The 19,384-nt window shown below is 41.6% G+C and overlaps 1 protein-coding gene across 1 annotated transcript in view; it reads left to right on the forward strand.

The window, feature by feature from the left end:
• Positions 1–19,384, forward strand: part of LOC132394271 (contactin-associated protein-like 5) — a 977,958-nt gene that overhangs the window by 769,701 nt on the left and 188,873 nt on the right. Inside the window, exon 18 of the mRNA XM_059970196.1 lies at positions 12,640–12,733. Coding sequence (XP_059826179.1) covers positions 12,640–12,733 — 94 coding nt within the window. The remainder of the gene's footprint in view (positions 1–12,639; positions 12,734–19,384) is intronic.

Raw genomic sequence — 19,384 nt, forward strand, 5'->3', positions numbered from 1 at the left:
GGATTCCACAGAATATACTGTCTCTAACTAATGAGTCGCTCAAATCTCCAAATTCACAGGACTTGCTCAGTGTGTGAAGCTCGGCTAAGTATCAGTTAAAGCTAATACCTCATTTGGGATCATAGGAAAAGAACTTGTATCTCTTAAAGACAGTATTTTGTCATCAGAGTGTCCAATGTAAGTGCTGTCTCATCAATTTGAATGCTGTTATAGATGTGTAAAACATGTTCGCCTTTTACGTGTAGAGAGAGTTGCTTTCAAATTTCCCTCAATCCCTCCGGCTCTGCTGACTGCTAAATATATTGAATTATTGCTTGAAGTGTTTCCAGTTATCTTTTAAATTAGCAGTAAACTTTGTAGGTGCTGGAGATCTTAGATTATTTGTTATGGGAATTTTCAGCGTCTGTCACCTTAAACGCTTAGTGAACTTCTGGAACAAGGTGCTGCATTGCCATGCTGGCCACTGACCTCACTTGCTTCTAGTGCAGTCTTTTTTTCGTGTCGGAACTAGCATCTCTTTCTTAGTTGCTTGTAGTGTTCATTTATGGTCCGTCCATGTTTAGACCTCACTCTGACTTCTGACACCATGCTATGTTTGTTCTTAATAAAGACAAACAGCATGGATAAAAATACTAACACATATTTATTCACTGGGCACTCTGGTCATTGCTTCAGCTTACTCAAGTGTGTATAGTCCCCAATGTCACTTCCAATTCCAGGTGAGCCACACTCATTGTTCACTGGGAACTGCAGTTCTTTATTATGTATACACGTAATAACACAGGGATGGATGAATCTATGGAATTCATTGTTACAGACATCTATGGAACCCAAGTTGCTGGATGTATTTAAAGTGGAGGTTGGTAGGTTCTTGATTCGTAAGTGTATGAAAGATAACAGAGAAAAGGCAGTAGAAATGGGTTGCGAAGGAAAATAAAACAGACTCGATGGGCCAAATGTCTTAATTCTATCCTATGGCTTATGGTCTGTAAGGGAGACTCAATTGTTAAACAGGTAAAGATGGAATTAAATTAGTTCCTCATTTTTTGAAGAGTCGTTACAGTAATTTACATACTGGAATAATTAAAACTTGCATACTGGCAGCTTCTGACCTTTTGTAGCTGCTAAGTTTTACATAAGGGTTTGTAAGTAGAATTCTTCAGTATATATGGACTTTTAAAAAAAAGAGATAATTTTTTGTCTGCGGGCTTCTTTACTGGAAGCCGTTGGGCTGATTTTGAAATTTGCATTTGAATGGAACAGCATCATAGATGCTGTTCTGTAGAACAAAATACTTCAAGCAATGCCATTGACATTTCCCTATTGGTAATGTTACACAGTGGGAAGAAGGAGCTATCAGGATTAGGAGTAGGAGTCAGCAGCCCTGTCTTTTACAACCTTCAGGTGCTTTGTCGTGGTTTTTTGAACTGAGTTAGATCCACAATAACTCCTGAGCCTCTGGCCCTTTGGAATGGATCTGAAAGGCTTCCAGGAAGCTGTTAGCTAAAAGCTTCCCATAGATTTTGGCAGGCATAATGTTTAAATAATGAGAACAGTGACTCCAGTTTAATTGGTGTAGGTACCTGTATGTTTCTTTTGATTTCTCTTGCCATACCCTGAAGTCATCTGAGCTAATGAAACTTCCTGTAGTTGACTTCAATGTTCAAGTTCCTCCTTTCCCCACACCCCTCGCCCCATTATATCATTCATTTTCTGAGCATCAGATTGCTGTTTCCCATCCACAGGTTGCAATCTCAAACAGCTGGTTGGTTAGCTGATGTTATATTCAAGCAACCGCATCAAAAGTGGGGTATTCATTGTGAAAGGGATTGTTGCAATGAGAACGTCGAGCTATGCTCCAGTTCCTTCAGAGTTCCGAATTAATGAACATCAAATTAGCACTCTCACAGGCACGAATGAATAGCAGCAAATGCTAAATAATGCCAGACATTACTGTTATTCCAGCACCATCAACAGGCTCCAATCAGATGAGTTAAAAATAGTCAATGCAGCTTTTAAAGTGCAAAGGAGGCTGAAGGAATTTTATTTACAGACAGCTTGTGAGTAAGGGAAATTAAAGCAAGTTTTTTTGCAATCCATGCTGACATTGCAATACTGAGAGAAGGCTGCATTACGCGAGGTGCCTTTAATCAGCTGAAACGTAAAATGAACCCTTACATACGAGTCAAGTTGAAGTTTGTTGACAAGTGCACAAATATGATGACATACAGGCAGTTTGGATAAGTTGCTTCCAGTAGCATCACAGTCACATTAGCATATGAATATGAATAAATTATGCAGTTCGGGGTGTCAATGTCTAGTGTCCATTGTAAGCTAATTTATATACGTCCTGGAGACGGTCTATCTACTGATATCTACTATAAGCCTACAGACTCTCACAGCTACCTGGACTATTCCTCTTCCCACCCTGTCTCTTGCAAAAATATTATCCCCTTCTCACAATTCCTCCGTCTCTGCCGCATCTGCTCCCAGGATGAGGCTTTTCATTCCAGGACGAAGAAGATGTCTTCCTTTTTTAAACAAAGGGGCTTCCCCTCGTCCACCATCAACTCTGCTCTCAAACGCACCTCTCCCATTTCCCGCATATCTGCCCTCAGCCCATCCACCCGCCACCCCACTCGGGTTAGGGTTCCCCTTGTCTTACCTACCACCCCACCAGCCTCCAGGTCCAACGTATAATTCTCCATAACTTCCGCCACCTCCAATGGGATCCTACTAGCAAGCACATTTTTTCCTCCCCCCACCGTTCTGCTTTTTGCAGGGATCGCTCCCTACGTGACTCCCTTGTCCACTCGTCCCCCATCCCTTCCCACCGATCTCCCTCCTGGCACTTATCCTTGTAAACGGAATAAGTGCTACACCTGCCCTTACACTTCCTCCCTCACCACCATTCAGGGCCCCAGACAGTCCTTCCAGGTGAGGCGACACTTCACCTGTGAGTCGGCTGATGTGGTATACTGCGTCCAGTGCTCCCGGTGTGGCCTTTTATATATTGGTGAGGCCCAACGCAGACTGGGAGACCATTTCGCTGAACACCTACGCTCAGTCTGCCAGAGAAAGCAGGATCTCCCAGTGGCCACACATTTTAATTCCACATCCCATTCCCATTCTGATATGTCTATCCATTGCCTCCTCTACTGTCAAGATGAAGCCAAACTCAGGTTGGAGGAACAACACCGTATGTACCGACTGGGTAGCCTCCAACCTGATGGCATGAACATTGACTTCTCTAACTTCCATTAATGCCCCTCCTCCCCTTCTTACCCCGTCCCTGACATATTTAGTTGTTTGTCTGTTCTCCATCTCCCTCTGGTGCTCCCCTCCCCCTTTCTTTCTCCTGAGGCCTCCCATCCCATGATCCTCTCCCTTCTCCAGCTCTGTATCACTTTCGCCAATCACCTTTCCAGCTCTTAGCTTCATCCCACCCCCTCCGGTCTTCTATCATTTTGCATTTCCCCCTCCCCCCACTACTTTCTAATCTGTTACTATCTTTCCTTTCGGTTAGTCCTGACGAAGGGTCTCGGCCCGAAACGTCGACAGTGCTTCTCCTTATAGATGCTGCCTGGCCTGCTGTGTTCCACCAGCATTTTGTGTGTGTTGTTGTTTGAATTTCCAGCATCCACAGATTTCCTCGTGTTTGTATGCGTCCTTCCCATTTACGCATGGGGTTTCCTCCGGGTGCTGTCGTTTCCTTCCACAATCCAAAGATGTACTGAACACCAGGTTAATTGTAAATTGTCCTGTCATTAGGCTAAAGTTAAATCAGTGGGCTGCTTGGCGGTGGGGCTTGAAGTGCTGGAAGGCCCTGACCTGCACTGTATCTCTAAATAAAATTGAATCAGTTATAAATGACATTGGAGAGAGAGGAAAGTAGAACAAGACATTAGTGTGAAAAAAGAAGACACAATTAGAGGCAAGTCCATGGTGGTGCAAGAGGAGGCTGGAGGTGTTCCATTGCTGAGGATGAGGTTGAGCATCTCACATGAAAGGCAGCTGCTACTCAGCAGGTCAGGCAGCATCCACAGAGAGAAATAAACAGTTTTGGGCTGAGAACCTTCATCACGACTGGAAAGGAAACGAGAAGCCAGAATAAGAAGGTAGAGGGAAGGGGAGCAGTACAAGATGGCGGCTGATAGGTAAAATAAAGTGAGGGGAAAGGCAGGCAAGTTTGGGAGAGTGATCAAGTGAGAATTAGGAGGTAATAGGCAGAAGAGAGAAAGAGTCAAGAAGGACTCTGACAGGAGAGGATAGTGGACCATGGGTGAAGGGGAAAGATGGGCAGATAAGGAGAAGAGAAGGGGTGAGATGTATGCCAGAATGGGGAATGGAAAATGGGAGAAAGGTGAGGATGTGTGATGGTATTAGGTTCACTGTGCTCAAAGCCTAAACTCAAAAGGAGATTTGAAGCCCTATCCAATGTAGGTATCTATGGGTACCCTCACTATAGGGAGGTGATATTGTATACACCTACTCTTCAAGGACTAGCTTATTTCCTTGTCTCTGCAGTGAGATCTAGCTGCAAACACCTGTTACTAGAGTGGTGAATGCCCCATCCTCCCATCAAAGGGGAGATACTTCCAGCTAATGAAGTAGTTTATTTTAATTGATACACTTTCAAATGTATACTAATAGTTCTTAACACACATTTAAAACTCCCACAGGATTTTTGATTTATAAAGGATTTCTAACTTACAGAAGATTTATAAACTATGATGTATTTCCAAACACAGGTACAATTCTTGTGAACTAAAATAATGTACCAATGAGCTTTAGATGAATGAATCATCCATTGGAGAAAACAATGGCCGAAGAGTTCTTCTTTCTGTCATTCTCCTTGTCATTCTTAATATTTCCCAATGCTTACTAACATTTATACTGTTTTGCTACTAGTTGACATTATTTGCATGAGATGTTTCACCAATACTTTTGCTGGGATGAAGTAATTCATACAGATGGTCCAAAGGCTCCTGCTGACGGAGATCCTGGACATCTAGAACTAGAATGAGAGGGGAGCTTGCCTGGGTGGTTTGGAGGAGGAGACTGGTGAGGATGAGGGCAGAGCAGAAGTGGCTGAAGTTTCTGGGAATAGTTTACAAGGTGCATGATAGATATGTGCCACAGAAGAAGTTGTTCTTGTGGCAAGTGTAGACAACTGTGGCTGACAAAGGAAGTTAAGCAAAGGGCAAATGTAGTAATGTAGCAAAGAGATTGGGAAGTTTCTAAAATCCAACAAAAGGCAACTAAAAAAGCCATAAGAAGGGAAAAGATTAAATATGAGGGAAAACTAGCCAATAATATAAAGCAGAGTTCTAGGGGTTTTTTCAATTATATGAAGAGTAAACGGGAGGTGAGAGTTGATATTGGAGCACTGGAAAATGATGCTGGTGGGGTAGTAATTGGTACTATTGGGGTACCTTGCATCAGTCTTCACTGTGGAAGACACTAACAGTGTGCTGGAGGTCTGTGAGTGTCAGGAAGCGGGAGTGAGTGCCATTACTATTATAAGGGAAAATGTGCTAGGTAAACTGAAAGGTCTTAAGGTGGACAAGTGACCTGGACTAGGTGGACTACATCCTGGAGTCCTGAGGGAGGTTGCTGAAGAGATAACTGATGCATTGACTTGATTCACTTGATTCTGGCTTAGTTCCAGAGGACTGAAAGATTGCAAATGTCATCCACTCTTTAAGAAGGGGGGAAGGCAAAAGAAAATAAATTATAAGCTGGTTTGTCTAACTTCAATGGTACTAAAAGTGTTGGAGTTTATTATTAAGGACAAGGTTTGGGGTATTTGGAGACAAATGATAAAATAAGTCAAAGTCAGCATAGTTTCTACAAAGTGAAGTCTTGCCTGACAAATCTGTTAGAATTCTTCGAGGAAGTAACAAGCAGGTGGACAAAAGAGAGGTAGTGGATGTCATTTACTTGGATTCAGAAGGCATTTGATAAGGTGTCACACATGGTTGCTTAACAAATTGGAATCCCATGGCATTACAGGAAAGGTACTGCCATGGAATGGCTGACAGATAGGAGGCAGTGAGTGGAAATAAAAGGAGCCTTTTCTGGTTGGCTCTTGGTGACAAGTGGTGTTCCTCAGGGGTCAGTACAGGGACACTGCTTTTCGCATTATTTGTCAATGACTTAGATAATAGAATCACTGGCTTTTGGGCAAAGTTTGTGGATGATACAAAGATAGGTAGAAGGGTAGGTAGTGCTGAGGAAGCAATGTGATTGCAGAAGGACTCAGACCTATTGGAAAAATGGGCAAAAAATGGCAAATGGAATATAGTGTTGGGAAATGTATGATAATCCGTTTTGGTAAAAGGAACAATAGTGCAGACTATTATGTAAATATGGAGAAAATTCAAACATCAGAAGTGCAAAGGGAATTAGAAGACCTCATGCAAGACTCCTAGAAGGGTAAATTACAGGTGAATCCGTGGTGAAGAAGGCAAATGCAATGTTGGCATTCATTTCAAAGGGAATAGAATACAAAAAGAAGGAGCTAATACTTATGCTTTATAAGACCGTGGTCAGGCTGCACTTGGAGAATTGTGAACTCTCTTGGGTCCCATATCTCAGAAAGGGTGTGTTGTCATTGGAGAGTGTCCAGTGGAGATTCATGAGGATGATTCTGGGAATGAAGGGGTTAACATATGAGGAGCTTTGGGTCTGTACTCACTAGACTTCACAAGAATGTGTGAGGATCTCATTGAAACATACAGAATGTTGAAAGGACTAGATAAAGTGGATGTGGAGAGCATGTTTCATATGATGGGGGTATCCAGAACCAGAGGTCACAGCCTCAAAATTGAGGGGTGACCATTTAGGACAGAGTTAAGGAAGAATTTTTGTAGCCAGAGAGTAGTGAATCTGTGATATGCTTTGCCACAGATAGATGTGGAGCCCAAGGCCCTGGCTATATTCCAAGTGAAAACTGATAGTTTCCTGATTTTGTCAGGGCATCAAAGTTTATGGCGAAAAGGCAAGAGTATGCGGTTGGGTGGGTCTGGGTCAACTATCATGGAATGGTGGAGCAGACTTGATGAGCTAAATGACCAATTAGGCTTCTATGTCTTACGGTCTAATACTATGAGGGCTGACCCATTGAGTACAGAAATATCCCAACCATTGATTGATCATATCTGTGACCATATTTGATATGCCAAGTGAACACACATGAGGAGCCTTCCCTGACCTCTATCACAATGACCCAACTAACTTAGCTGTGGATGCCTGAATTGATGTAGCCTAATTAATAAACCCTAGCACCCAGAATATCCCATTGTGACTCATGGTCACTTCAATTTGCAGACCACATCTCTTATTAGCCAGTACCTCCCACTACAACACCCCCCCCCCCACTTCTCCACTAGGAGCCCATGTTGTTGTTACATAGCTTGCAAACTTGTACTTTTAATTTCAAACAAATTATTTTTTGCAATTTACAATTTACTTTAAGAACTGAAGACTGGTTCTTGATTACACAAGAATAAGAGTAAGGAATATTGGTTAAATGTCTGACTTGGTCACGAAAAGCTCCAACCATTTGGGAAGGTCATGACATTCTGCTAGAAAGCCAAGTTTAGCAATAAGCCTCTTGGACCCTGAGAAGTGAGTATCCACCACAGAGGGAGAAATCATCGGAAGTTAGAGAAAGCAATGTTCATGCCAGATGGAATATGAGATGGTGTTCCTCCAACTCAAGGGTGGCCTCATCGTAACTAGTTCAGGTCATGGACCACCATGTTGGAATGGAAATGGGAAGTAGTTGCTTAAGAGACTTTGATAGGTACGTGAGCATGCTGAGAAATAAGCACCATAAAATGCATTTGTGTAATTAATCATCTTCTGCTTCGTTAGTTTAGCACAACATCGTGGACTGAAAGGCATGTTCCTTTTCTGTACTCTTCCCTCTAGTAAAGAAGGTGCCTTAAAGATCCAGCAGCTCTGCTTTAATCCTGATGTTCAAGGTGTTGTGTGTGAAGTTTACCTTTTTTTTCCAGGAAAAATAAATTAACTGTATATTTAAATTTTATACTAATGTTTTTCATGTAAATGTGTCTCTGATGCCATGTGCCTGTGATGCTATGGCAAGTATATTTTTCCTTGCATCTGTGTATCCATGAGCTTGTGCTTATGTCTATAATTTCGACTTGGACTTTTACTGGATGGGTTTCCGGGTGCTTTCATTTCCAACCATGCCCCAAAAATGTGCAGGTTGGTTGGTTAATTGGCTACTGTAATTTGCACTACTGTGCAGTTGGGTGGTAGACTCTGGAGGGGAGAATAAAATGTGATCAGTTTTGGATCAACCCAAAATGCTGTATGAACACAGCAGGTCAGGCATCTATGGAGAGGAATAAAGAGTCAATGTATTGGGCCCAGCCCCTTCGAACTTCAACAGTTTATTCTTCAACCTAGATGCTACCTAACCTGCTGAGTTCTTCCAGCTTTTTGTGTGTGTTGTCCTGGAATTTTCACATCTGTAGAATTGCTTGTGCTCACTTTAAGATCGGTGTAAATGGGTGATTGATGGTCAATACAGAGTTAGTGAACCTGTTTCTGTACTACATGGACAAAAGCCCAAAATGAAATATCTGTGAAGTGCTGAGGGAATGCTGTACTATCAGAGATGACATTCCTTGGCTGAATTATTAATCCAAGCCATCTGCCATGCAATCATCAGCCAACATGTGTATAAGTTGATTCCTACAATACAGTGGTGATCACACCTCAAAAGGTGACAAATGTTATTACCTAAAAATTAGTCCTTTCCTACCAAAATGTTAATTAATCTGAATAGTTATTCATGGAGAACCAAATGCACACACTCAAAGCCAGGAAGGACAACAGTGATATAACAAAATTTAGTGAACAAATTTCAACCCAAACCAGCAGCCAGGATATTGATGATTTCTGATCTTTTTTGTACCTCACCCAATAAAAGACAAGAGCTATGTAGGCAACTAATCTGGTTTTCAACGTTTTTTTGCTGGTTAATTTAAGCACAAAGCTCCTGAGGCAAGAAGTTGATGGAGGTTTTCAGAGTCTTGAGAGAGATTCATTACCACGAATCTGCTGTTAATTCATCATCTGTAAAGGAAAACAAAAAAGAGTTTTCTGAATCCTTAGCAAAAACAGAAGTGCTACCAAATGTCAGCACGAGGGGTTATTTTACTCAGATTATTTGCTCTAAACCATAGAATGGTATTGTAACTTTAATTAATGGAACATCCAGCTCCCCTTTATACCATTTCTTTCCATCTGGTACTGTCAGGCAACCCATTAATATGTTGGCATAAATTCCTGTTTGTGGAATCTTTACACAATTATTATTCATGTTGATGTTACGTTATTGCAATAGTGTTGTACAGCTGAGAAACGGACCCTTGGGTGACCCTTTATATGTCTATCAATGCTAATTGAACTTGATGGCATTAATTCCATATCCCTTTCCCTTGAAGAGGAAGTTTTTCACCTTTTTTATGCCATGGACCAGTATCATTAAGCAAGGGATCCATTGACCTCAGGTAGAGAACCCCTGAGCTAGAGGATAGTGAATTTGTGGAAGTCACTGCCACAGACAGCTGTGGAGCCAAAGTCATTGGATATATTTGAAGGGGATGGTTATTCGTTGTTGATTGTCAAAGGTTATGAAGAGAAGGCAAGAGAATGGAGTTAAGAGAGATGAAAAATCAGCCATGATGGAATGGTGTAGTAGACTCGATAGGATGAATAGCCTAATCCTGCTAATGTCTGGTGGTCTTATCGTCTCACTGCCTTGTTCATTCAAGTACAGGCCCAAATGTCCCTTAAATGTTGTTACTGTTACTGCTACAACACATTTCAAAATGAAATGTTTTAAATAATCAAGAGATAGGTCATGTAAAAATATATATTGTGACCACCCCTAGTGTCTTTGAGGTTACATAGAGGTTAGCTGATCTCAGATGTGATCTCAGATGGAATGCTCTGGTACTTGAAGAGTTTTTGGCTTCTTGTTGCACAGTAAAACAAGCAGCTGGGCTTGTTCTGACATAGTGTGGTGACAAGAATTCCATCTAATACTCCAAGTACAGTCAGTATACAACTCATTATACTTGGCATTTCATAAGTGTACTTAAATGTGTTTTTGTTTATTACTTGAATCAATGTTCAAGTCTGTCTGGCCATAGTCTGACAAATCCAATTATCTTAAACATTTGGTCAATAAACATGTCATTTTTATCTTCACTCAGTGCCATTGTTCAGTTTAGCTCCGCTCACTCTATAGTTCCTCTCCCACAGTCACTACCGTGACCATTCCTTGATTGGGTAATTTCCTGCATTTCTCTCAGTAACTAGGGCTTTAATACTTAATATGAATACTATACGAATGGATACCAAGACCTTAAATCATGTATGTGTATGTGTACAGGATAAATGTTGTTATATTACTGTATTACACGGCCTCCAAAACCTCTGTGGTAGTTCATTCCAGACTGTTCTTTGTATGAAAAATTACTCATCACATCCCCTTTAAATCTTCTCCCGATCACTTTAAACCAATTCCCTTTAGTTTTTGGGATTGCACAATGAGAAACAAACACTATCCAATGATATATAATGTTATATGCCTGTATCATGTCTCCTCTCAGGAAAAACTGAAATAGTCAATACAATCCCAATTATAACTAAGCCTCACACACAAAATGCTGGTGGAACGCAGCAGGCCAGGCAGCATCTATAAGGAGAAGCACTGTCGTTGTTTCGGGCCGAGACTCTTTGTCAGGACTAACTGAAAGGAAAGATAGTAAGAGATTTGAAAGTGGGAGTGGGAGGGGAAAATGCGAAATCATAGGAGAAGACCTGAGGGGGTGGGGTGGAGCTGAGAGCCGGAAAGGTGATTGGCAAAAGGGATACAGAGCTAGAGAAGGGAAAGGATCATGGGACAGGAGGCCTCGGGATAAAGAAAGGGGGAGGGGAACACCAGAGGGAGATGGAGAACAGGCAGAGTGATGGGCAGAGAGAGAAAGAAAAAAAAAGGAGGGGGGAGAAAACTAAATACGTAACAGGCAGAATCCCTGTTTACCCCCCCCCTCCTTTTTTTTCTCTCTGCACATCACTCTGCCTGTTCTCCATCTTCCTCTGGTGCTTCCCTCCCCCTTTCTTTCTCCTGAGGCCTCCCGTCCCATGATCCTTTCCCTTCTCCAGCTCTGTATCCCTTTTGCCAATCACCTTTCCCGCTCTCAGCTCCACTCCACCCCCTCCGGTCTTCTCGTATCATTTTGCAGTTTCCCCTCCCCCTCCTACTTTCAAATCTCTTACTATCTTTCCTTTCAGTTAGTCCTGACGAATGGTCTCAGCCCGAAACATCGACAGTGCTTTTCCCTATAGATGCTGCCTGGCCTGCTGTGTTCCACCAGCGTTTTGTGTGTGTTGTTTGAATTTCCAGCATCTGCAGATATCCTCGTGTATAACTTAAGCCTTTCAGTTTAGGCAACGTCTTTGTGAATATTTTCTGCAACCTCTACCTTAATTGCATCCATCCTTTGGAACAGTGACCAAATTATACATAACATTCCAAATATATGCACGGTGGAGTGAAAATACTTCTCTACCTAAGGAGGTGTAAGGTACTCCTTCCTTCTGCCATAACTCAGAGAGTGTTTGGGGTATATTTCTCTCTGATACTATTTGTAGAAAGCTTCAAATGAGATTTGTTTATTTCCAGTGGCCAAAAATAAGGTTATTTCTTCTTTAGTTTCCTGGATATTTAAATACTTTGGAAAATCTATCAACTTGTTGAACTGTCTGGAACTGCATCACATTTTTGACCAAATATTGCTTTTGTTTCCCATGAGCCATAGATTTTAGAAGGTTTTGATCTTTTCCCATAACTCTCTGTCCCTTTATCTAAAAACGCGTGTGGTGTAACAATTTACAGCACCAGCAATTAGGCTTCAGTTCCTGTTGCTGCTTGTAAGGAGTTCGTACATTCTTTCCTTTACCTTTTGGGTTTGGTTCTGTATGCTCTCGTTTCCTCCCACATTCCAAACATCTATGGGTTATTGAGTTGTGAGTATACTATATTGGGGCCAGAAGAATGATGATGCTTGAGGGCAGTTGCCTGCATATATTCAGGCTGTGGATTGACAACTCAGTGCTTTTCACTCTATCTTTTGATATTTTCATGTACATGTGACAAATAAATAATAAATCTAGTCTTTAGACACTGATGTTTTAAAGTGCTACGTGAGTGAATTTGGAACTTTCACTTGAATTTCACAGTCCGTTCTGAAAGATGACACTACTGAAAATGTAGCCCTTTAACAATATTACACTGAAGTGTTTTTCTGGATTGCTAGTTGAAGAGTAAGGAGTGAAATTTTAAACCTAAATCCTTCTAACTTATTGAGCATCTCATTGCAATACAGATTGATCAGTGTAGATTTCTGAAATTTAGACATAGATGAATGCATTGAATTAAAACAAAAAAGTGTTCTGCATAGCATTACTAAATAAAATCATTCAAACATTACTTGGCACACATATTGATGGATATTATAATGCAGGGTAACTGAAAAGTGTACCACAGAATGCAAAGTGACACTTGGTATTTCTTCCATCCATTTACAGATTGACCAATTTGCTACCATGAAGTATAATCTCCCCTCAGATACAAATCTGGAGTTTAATGCCGTTATCTCTCTCATTCTTGGCAAGATTATGGGTGAGTTATTGAATTTTCCCTTTGATTATTGCAATTTAAAGAAATATTCAAGGGAGTGGTGCTTTTTGCAAAGCTACATCCACCTCCATCATTGAGAGGTTGGCTTTCTGGAACTATTTTAGACTCTTCCATTACGCTGTATCCAGTAAGGTTACATAGGGAGATCCAGACCAATGAACAAGGCAGAATGGACTAGAAGTTGATGTTGACATTTGAACAATATTGCTGCTTTTGCTTTCTGAATGTTGACTAAATGTGGAGGGAATCAGAAGCTCCACAGGCTTAGACTTCTGGCTGTTCTTATGAAGTGAGACTCTACTTGAAGTTGTATACCAACACATTTCATCTCCCCAGGTTTTGAGTTTTTTTATTACTCCAATGATATGGGGTATATCAATGTGATCAATGAACAAGTTAACCACAATAGTCTTCAACAGTTGGACCATTGTTTTTCATTTATGTACATCATTACTGAAAAAACATCTCCACTGCGCTTTATATTCTAACTTATAGACACTCACAGATGTACAGGATGAAAGAAATATCCAGCAATGAAAGAAGCCATTTAGCTCATTATTGCTGAACCCACTGAAATACTGGCTGTAAAGAATATTCAATAAATCCTATTTCTTGCAACACTGCAATGTTTACCCTCTGCGCCCAACACAGTATCCTCCACCATTTCAGCCACTTTCAACATGATCTCACCGCCAGTAGCATCTTCTGCTCTTCCTGCTATTTGTGCTTTCCACAAGGACCACATCCTTTGTGACTCCCTGATCTAGTTTACCCTCACCATCTCATGGTAGCTTCTATTTCAACCATTGGAGATACAGTATAACACCTGTTCCTTCACCTCCATCCTCTTCATCATCCAGAGACCTAAAAGGTCCTTCAAAATTTACACGTTTGAAACTTTGAAAAATGGGGCATTTTGTAATCTTGCAATGTGGTCTCCACAACACTGGTGAAACCAAGTGTCGATTAGGCAGCCATTTTACAGAACAACTGTGCTGTGTACACAATGGCCACCTCGTGCTTTTGTTTCTTATCAGTTTAACTCTCCTTCCCATTCCAACATTGATCTGTCTATCTTCAGCCTTTTCCATTGCTGTGGAGGAGCTGAATGCAAGTTGGTATATGTACCTCTCATATTCCACTTGGTTAGCCTACCAATAGTTAGTTTGAGATTTCTGATTTTATATAACCAAATTGCATGATGTTCTTCTCTAACACACGTTCACCTGTCCATTTGGGTTATCTTCTCCCTTCGCTCAGATCTCTCATCCTCCCATCCCATCTGGTTTTATTTGTCCATCATCACCTTCCTTTCTAGATCCAGCTGGAACACAGCAGATCTCTTCCACATGACTCACACTGCCAATACACTGCCAATAGTTTGTTTCGAAAAATGACAGATGAAAATTAATGCAGGTGTGAGGTATTGTACATTGAGAGCTCAAAACTGATGGGACCTGCACAGTTACTGTAGAGCACTGAGGAGTGTGATAGAACAGAGGGATCTAGGTCTACAGATCCAGTGTATGTTGAAGGTGGAGTCACATGTAGATGATGTTGCAAAGAGAGATTTTGGCACATTGGCTTCATAAATTAGAGCATTGAATTGGGATATTATGTTGAGATTGTAAAAGACATTTGTGAGCCCTAATTTGGAGTATTGTGTGCAGTTCTGGTCACCTATTTACAGGTTAGTTATCAATTAGATTGAAAGAGTACAGAGAAAATTTACAAGAATGTTGCTAGGACGTGAGGTCCTGAGTTATAAAGAAAGGCTAAAAAGATTGGGACTATTCCCTGAAGTGTAGGAGAATGAGTGGAGATTTGATAAAGGTGTATAAAAATATGATGGATATAGATAGGATAACTCCAACCAAGCTGCTGTTTAATGAGACTAAAACAAGTTAAGGGTGGAAGATGAAATAACAAAACAAAATTAATTTATCTTTTAAATTATCCAGCTTTCCTTATTCTCTTTATTTGTTTCATCCCTCAATCTGCTCCTTGACTAAGATTTAAGCACAGCTCAGAAGCAGTAGGTTAGCAAATGCAAGATAAATAGAGAGATAAATAGTTCTAGGGAGAGAAGACTTCAGGGGAAGAACTCAGGATAATTGACTAATACCTTCAAAGACCAGCACTGAACCAATGAAATGAATAGCCTCCTATTGTGCTAATTATATAATTCCAGCTGATGATGTACCTAAACTAGTGAATGACTGTCAGCTCAGGAATGAAGGCAGATGCTAATATTTGTACTGGCAGCAGTCATTATAGCCTGGGAAAATTCTGTACTAAAAGTAAAAGAACATCTGGTCCCCTAGTGCATGAGATGGCTGAACAAACAGCAGAAATGCCAGTAGCCCGAGTGCTCTGCTGTTTCGGGGAAAATGTATCAACAATACAGTGAAGAAATTACAAGATAGATGCCTAGAATTTCAATTACACATCACTGTTTATTTTCAGAATGAAAATTATTTTTTATATATCCTGGATTGGCAATGTCCTCATTGAACACAGAGTAGTACAACAGTGGATAGGCCATTTGGTCCATGATGTGTTCTGTCTTTGATGCCAATTTATACCAAATATCCTCTTCCTGAGTATTATCCATATCCCTCCATTTCCTTCGTATTCAAGTATCTGTCTAAAAGCCTCTTAAGCTCCACCAAACTACCTGCTGCCACTAATATCCCTGGTAACTCATTCCAGGCATCTACCATCTTCTGTATAAAACTTCTGCCCCTCATGTCACCTTTAAACTTCCCTTCAGACCCCTCCCCCAACCTATTCTGAAGTTGGAATTTCTACTCAGGGGAGATGGTTCTGACTGTCTGCCCTATCAATGACTCTCATAATTAAAAAAAAACACTTTGTCAGGTCTCCCCTCCTACCCTCAGCCTTTGACACTATTGAAAACAGTTCAAGTGTGTCTAACCTTCTAGCTCCTACGCTCTTATCTAGATAGCACATAAACATGCTCTGCATCCTCTTCACAGTCCCCACATCCTTCCTATAATGGGACAATCACAACTACACCAAGGATGATCTGACTGAAGTTTTATATAGTTACACCATGACTTCCTTATTTGTTGTACTTGCCATCCCTATCAATGAAGGCAAGCATGCCACACAACTTCTTTTGATACAGTTCTCATAGCTAGATGAGCCACTTCTAATCCTAAATGGTAAGTTTGTGTGCTTAACATGTGTTATGTCTACCGTGTTATTGTTTAACCATCTCAGCTAAGGCTTCACACAACCAATAGTTTTGGTCGTTGTGCATGTTCAATATCATGGAACAGCTACACACCAATGAAATTATTAAGAAATTCATCAGTTATTTCAACATACTAGCTTGGCCATTGAGAAATATGGGTTGAAATTACTCCAATGACATTTATCCATTTTGAATTTAGCCCAATAGGTACATACACTTGTCTCTTCTGGTTTAATTTATTTTTTGCAGTTTTTTTTGCCCCTATGCAAGCTTACATAAGTAGGTAAGAAAGATCCACATTTAAGTGGATCTTTCACATCTTTTCAAGATAACTAAAACCTGTTTATATGTGCATAAATTTTGAATTACAATCACTGTTATGATGTGGGAAATGTGCAGCCAAACTTCTACAAGCCACAAAGAGGAAATATAGAAACATAGAAATCTAGAGCACATTGCAGGCCCTTTGGCCCACAATGTTGTGCCAACCATGAAACTGCTCTAGATACTGTCTAGAATTTCCCTAAAACTGTGTAATAATTAGATAATATTATTTTTAACAATGTTTTGGAAGAATAGTAGCCAGTACACAAGGAATACTGCCCTTGTACTCTGCAAAATGTCATCTTCTATCCCAGTCAAAGTCTGGATGACTGAGTCCACAATGCACCAGCGCATCAGCCGGGATTTTCATGGTCAATCTCAGGTGAATTTTAAATCTAAACTTTTCTGAAGTGGTTGGGGTCTGAAAGGGTAGATTCTAATCAAGTATGTGGCATTCAAACCGGAATGTGGTTTGGAAATAAGGGAAAGAGTATTTACCTACGATTGTGACATGGTATTGTTGAGCAAGTTTGATGAAGTGGCAAGTTTTTCCCTGCTTGTCATTTCTGTGTGTTCAAGCGAATAAAATTAGCCTGTAGCTAAATGACAAGTAAATAAACATGTTCTGTACTTGTATATCAGTTCACATGCAAGATCTTGCCTTGCAATGTTTCTTTCAACAGAGTAAAACTGACAAGAGCAGTGTCATTTTCCCATGGCTATTTTAAATCTGTCAAGAAAATTCTTAATCACATCTCACTGATACCAATGAAATTAGGGAATATTTATTATTTATTTATTATATCAAGATAATATTTGGTCTACTAATGAATCATTGTGACGAATTAAACTACAGCCCTTCAGGTGCCATGGAAGCATGGCAGTTAGGGCGATGTTATTACAATGTGGAGTATTGGAGTTTGAGCTCAATTCTGCCATTCTATGTTAGAAATTTTTATATTCCTTCTCATGTTCACGTTGGTTTCCTCTGGGTGCTCTGATTTCCTCCCACAGTCCAAAGACGCACTGGTTAGTAGGTTAATTGGTCATTGTAAGTTGTCCTGTGATTAGGCTCGGCTTACTGAGCAGCACAGCTCATTGAGCCAGAAAGGCCTGTTCAGCACTTGCTGTGTATACATCTACTGATGCCTCTGGACACATCCTCAGTGATGTTCCTGGAATCATTGGGTGTTTTGGGTCCTTCAACATCATACACCCTCCTCCAGGTGACCCAGCCGGGGCTGATCAGACCCCAGCTTGTGTTCAGATGGCTAGCTACTTGTGACTCCATGGCTCCCATCTTTTGAGACACAGCCATTTGAGGTCCTCCCTGTCTGCTGCATCGGTGGTATTGTGGGTGGCTCTCCTTTTCCTCTCTCCCTCATTGCCCAAATTGCTGAAGGCTCTGGCTAAGGAACGGGCTGTGAATCCCCTACGACCAAACTCCACTGGGAGACACCTTGCTCTCCATCCAGCCTGCTGGCAGTTGCTGACCAGTCCTGCGTACTTGGAGAGCTTCCTTTCAAAGGCTTCTTCCCAGCTATCTTCCCATGGGACTGTCAGCTCCAGCAGCACCACTTGCTTAGTAGACTGACATAAGGACAATGTCTGGTTGCAGGGTGGTGGCTGCGATATGGTTGGGGAACTTCAGCTGCCGTTCGAGGTCTACCAACAGCTGCCAGTCCCTTGCAGATGTCAGGATACCTGCAAATGTTCTTTTGACGGGTATTGGCTGCTCCCCATCTCTGATAAAGGTAATGGTCTGCTTGGAGGGTCGGAACCGCTTTGCCCACTCAACTGCTGCACTGATGGCTTCAGCGATGGTCTTCAGGACCTGATCATGCCTCCATCGGTACCGTCCCTCATCCAGTGCCCTTGTGCAGCCACTGAGGATGTGCTCCAGGGTTCCTCGCTTGGAACACATGTCTCTGCCTTGCCCCATGTGTGCAGGTTTGATGGGCCTGGAAGCACATCGTACACTGCCTGGATGAGAAATTGAATGCAGTGTGGCTCAGCTTTCCAAAGCTCAGCCCAGGTCACTTTCCTCTCAACCGCATTCTCCTATCTTGTCCAAGCACCCTATTGCTTCATTCCCACCACTTTGCAGGTTCTCGTCTCCTCCACTGCTGCTCTCACCTGCTCCTGAACTAGGTGGCGCCATCCCTCTGATGGTGTCCATTTCGGGAGATGGAAAGGATCCTAGCCCAGCTTGGCCTCGTGTGACCACTCCCACCAGCCTCCTGTGATGTAGCCTTGCCTCTGCTTCCTGAACAGCCTCCTCTACCCTCCACTTCCTCCAGTCCTCACTTGGATCCCTGCTCTAGCCACCTTTGTATCACTTGAGTCCCTGTACTGTACTATTTCTCTGGCTCTTGTTAACTTAAATTCTTCCTCTGTTATGAACCCCGTAACTGGGTCACTTAGCAGCAAAGATAGAGAGGTCCGTTAAAGTCTGATGGTACTATTTTTATCAGTATTTATTGATAAAAATACACAAAAATAATATCAATGCAAACATACAGATAATATACATCATCAATACTAAATCTAAAAGTGTGGGTATAATAATAATCAATAAGAAATAAGCTCTATCGTTGACTGGGGGATAATGTATTGTCCGATGGAAATATAAAAGTCACCCAGTTCATTCAGGCTGCAGTCTTTGGTTGGAGTCAAGAGAGAGATTTTAGAAACTTGCCAGCTTTTCCTTTTTATGATGTCGATCCTTCGAGAGTTCCGTTGGTGTAGCCGATCCTTTAGCTAAGCCGTTCTGTGGAAGCCCGCCAATTCCTAGGCAAAGGAAAAGGACACACGCGAGCCCCACCGGCTGTCATTAGTAAACACTGTCACGGGATTTCTAGCATTTCTCCTGGTGCGTCTGAAGGGGTTGTTCCCCAGACCCTCTTTTATCCTTACTCACGGGGTCTCAGATGTCAATCAGGTTGGGATGATGCAATCCCTCAACCAGCCCACTCTGGTCATCTCCTGAGGGTTTCAATGAATAGTACATTACTCAATACACAATTCTGTCTCCAAGAGACAATGGCCGTTATCCGTGGCTTTGTCTCACTGAGGCCAGGACACATTCC

Source organism: Hypanus sabinus, chromosome 5, assembly GCF_030144855.1.
Source record: "Hypanus sabinus isolate sHypSab1 chromosome 5, sHypSab1.hap1, whole genome shotgun sequence".
Classification (NCBI taxonomy): domain Eukaryota; kingdom Metazoa; phylum Chordata; class Chondrichthyes; order Myliobatiformes; family Dasyatidae; genus Hypanus; species Hypanus sabinus.